At 46.6% G+C, this 2,187-nt stretch overlaps 1 protein-coding gene across 1 annotated transcript; it reads left to right on the top strand.

Moving 5' to 3' along the window:
* Positions 1–275: 275 nt before the first annotated feature.
* On the top strand, positions 276–1,731 carry LOC122872780 (protein NLRC3-like; the record flags this gene model as incomplete). The annotated part of the gene is given in 2 exon segments (XM_044188789.1): positions 276–1,512; positions 1,600–1,731. Coding segments are annotated over 2 exon segments (1,223 nt in total), but the record flags the coding sequence as incomplete, so codon positions are not given.
* Positions 1,732–2,187: the final 456 nt, after the last annotated feature.

Here is a 2,187-nt window from a genome sequence, read left to right as displayed (position 1 = left end):
AAAGGGAGTGGCTGGCATTGGGAAAACAGTCTTAACACAGAAGTTCACTCTGGACTGGGCTGAAGACAAAGCCAACCAGGACATACACTTCACATTTCCATTCACTTTCAGAGAGCTGAATGTGCTGAAAGAGGAAAAGTACAGCTTGGTGGAACTTGTTCATCACTTCTTTACTGAAACCAAAGAAGCAGGAATCTTTAGGTTTGAAGAGTTTCAGGTTGTGTTCATCTTTGACGGTCTGGATGAGTGTCGACTTCCTCTGGACTTCCACAAAACTAAAATCCTGACTGATGCTACAAAGTCAACCTCAGTGGATGTGCTGCTGACAAACCTCATCAGGGGGAACCTGCTTCCCTCTGCTCGCCTCTGGATAACCACACGACCTGCAGCAGCCAATCAGATCCCTCCTGAGTGTGTTGACATGGTGACAGAGGTCAGAGGGTTCACTGACCCACAGAAGGAGGAGTACTTCAGGAAGAGATTCAAAGATGAGAAGCAGGCCAGCAGCATCATCTCCCACATCAAGACATCACAAAGCCTCCACGTCATGTGCCACATCCCAGTCTTCTGCTGGATCACTGCTACAGTTCTGGAGGAGGTGTTGAAGACCAGAGAGGGAGGAGAGCTGCCCAAGACCCTGACTGAGATGTACATCCACTTCCTGGTGGTTCAGTCCAAACTGAAGAGCATCAAGTATGATGGAGGAGCTGAGACAGATCCACACTGGACTCCAGAGAGCAGGACGATGATTGAGTCTCTGGGAAAACTGGCTTTTGAGCAGCTGCAGAAAGGCAACCTGATCTTCTACGAATCAGACCTGACAGAGTGTGGCATCGATATCAGAGCAGCCTCAGTGTACTCAGGAGTGTTCACACAGATCTTTAGAGAGGAGAGAGGGCTGTACCAGGACAAGGTGTTCTGCTTCGTCCATCTGAGCGTTCAGGAGTTTCTGGCTGCTCTTCATGTCCATCTGACCTTCATCAGCTCTGGTGTCAATCTGCTGTCAGAACAACAATCAACTTCCTTGTGGTTTAAAATGTTCGTAGACGATTCAACACTTTTCTATCACAGTGCTGTGGACAAGGCCTTACAGAGTTCAAATGGACACCTGGACTTGTTCCTCCGCTTCCTCATGGGACTTTCACTGCAGACCAATCAGACTCTCCTACGAGGCCTGCTGACACTGACAGGAAGTGTCTCAAAGACCAGTCAGGAAACAGTTGAGTACATCAAGAAGAAGATCGAAGAGACTCCCTCTGCAGAGAAAAGCATCAATCTGTTCCACTGTCTGAATGAACTGAATGATCGTTCTCTAGTGGAGCAGATCCAACAGTCCCTGAGTTCAGGAAGTCTCTCCGCAGATAAACTCTCTCCTGCTCAGTGGTCAGCTCTGGTCTTCATCTTACTGTCATCAGAAAAAGATCTGGATGTGTTTGACCTGAAGAAATACTCTGCATCAGAGGAGGCTCTTCTCTGGCTGCTGCCAGTGGTCAAAGCCTCCAACAAAGCTCTGTAAGTAGATACATAGTGGGGTTTATTCATGAACAGGAGAAAGAAATTAAAAACTACTTACTTGTTTCCTTACTGTTGTCTCTTCAGACTGAGTGGCTGTAACCTCTCAGAGAGAAGCTGTGAAGCTCTGTCCTCGGTTCTCAGCTCCCAGTCCTCTAGTCTGAGAGAGCTGGACCTGAGTAACAACAACCTGCAGGATTCAGGAGTGAAGCTGCTGACAGCTGGACTGGGGAGTCCACAATGTAAACTGGAAACTCTCAGGTCAGATTAAGTCACAGTTTGTCTAATTATTTAAGTTATTTCTCAAACTTTCAAGCTCCACTTAATTTCACTCACAGTTTGTCTAATTATTTAAGTTATTTCTCAAAATTTCAAGCTCCACTTAATTTCACAGCATTTCATAGCATGGCTGTATCCTCTTTAACATTTAGATGTCATGGTTACTGTTGAATCCCTGTTTCAGTCACAGTATTTATTGATTAATTTATTTGGGGAGTCTCCTCTTGTATCCAACTGACGCAGCAGGACCCTCAGATGATCTGCCATGTGTGTTGTTTTGTGTGTTTGCAGGCTGTCAGGCTGTCTGATCACAGAGGAAGGCTGTGCTTCTCTGGCCTCAGCTCTGAGCTCCAACCCCTCCCATCTGAGAGAGCTGGACCTGAGCTACAATCATCT

This window comes from Siniperca chuatsi, unplaced genomic scaffold (genome assembly GCF_020085105.1).
Source record: "Siniperca chuatsi isolate FFG_IHB_CAS unplaced genomic scaffold, ASM2008510v1 Contig00116, whole genome shotgun sequence".
Lineage (NCBI taxonomy): Eukaryota > Metazoa > Chordata > Actinopteri > Centrarchiformes > Sinipercidae > Siniperca > Siniperca chuatsi.
The sequence above is the reverse complement of the archived record's forward strand: the minus strand, read 5'-3'. Positions and strand labels throughout refer to the sequence as shown.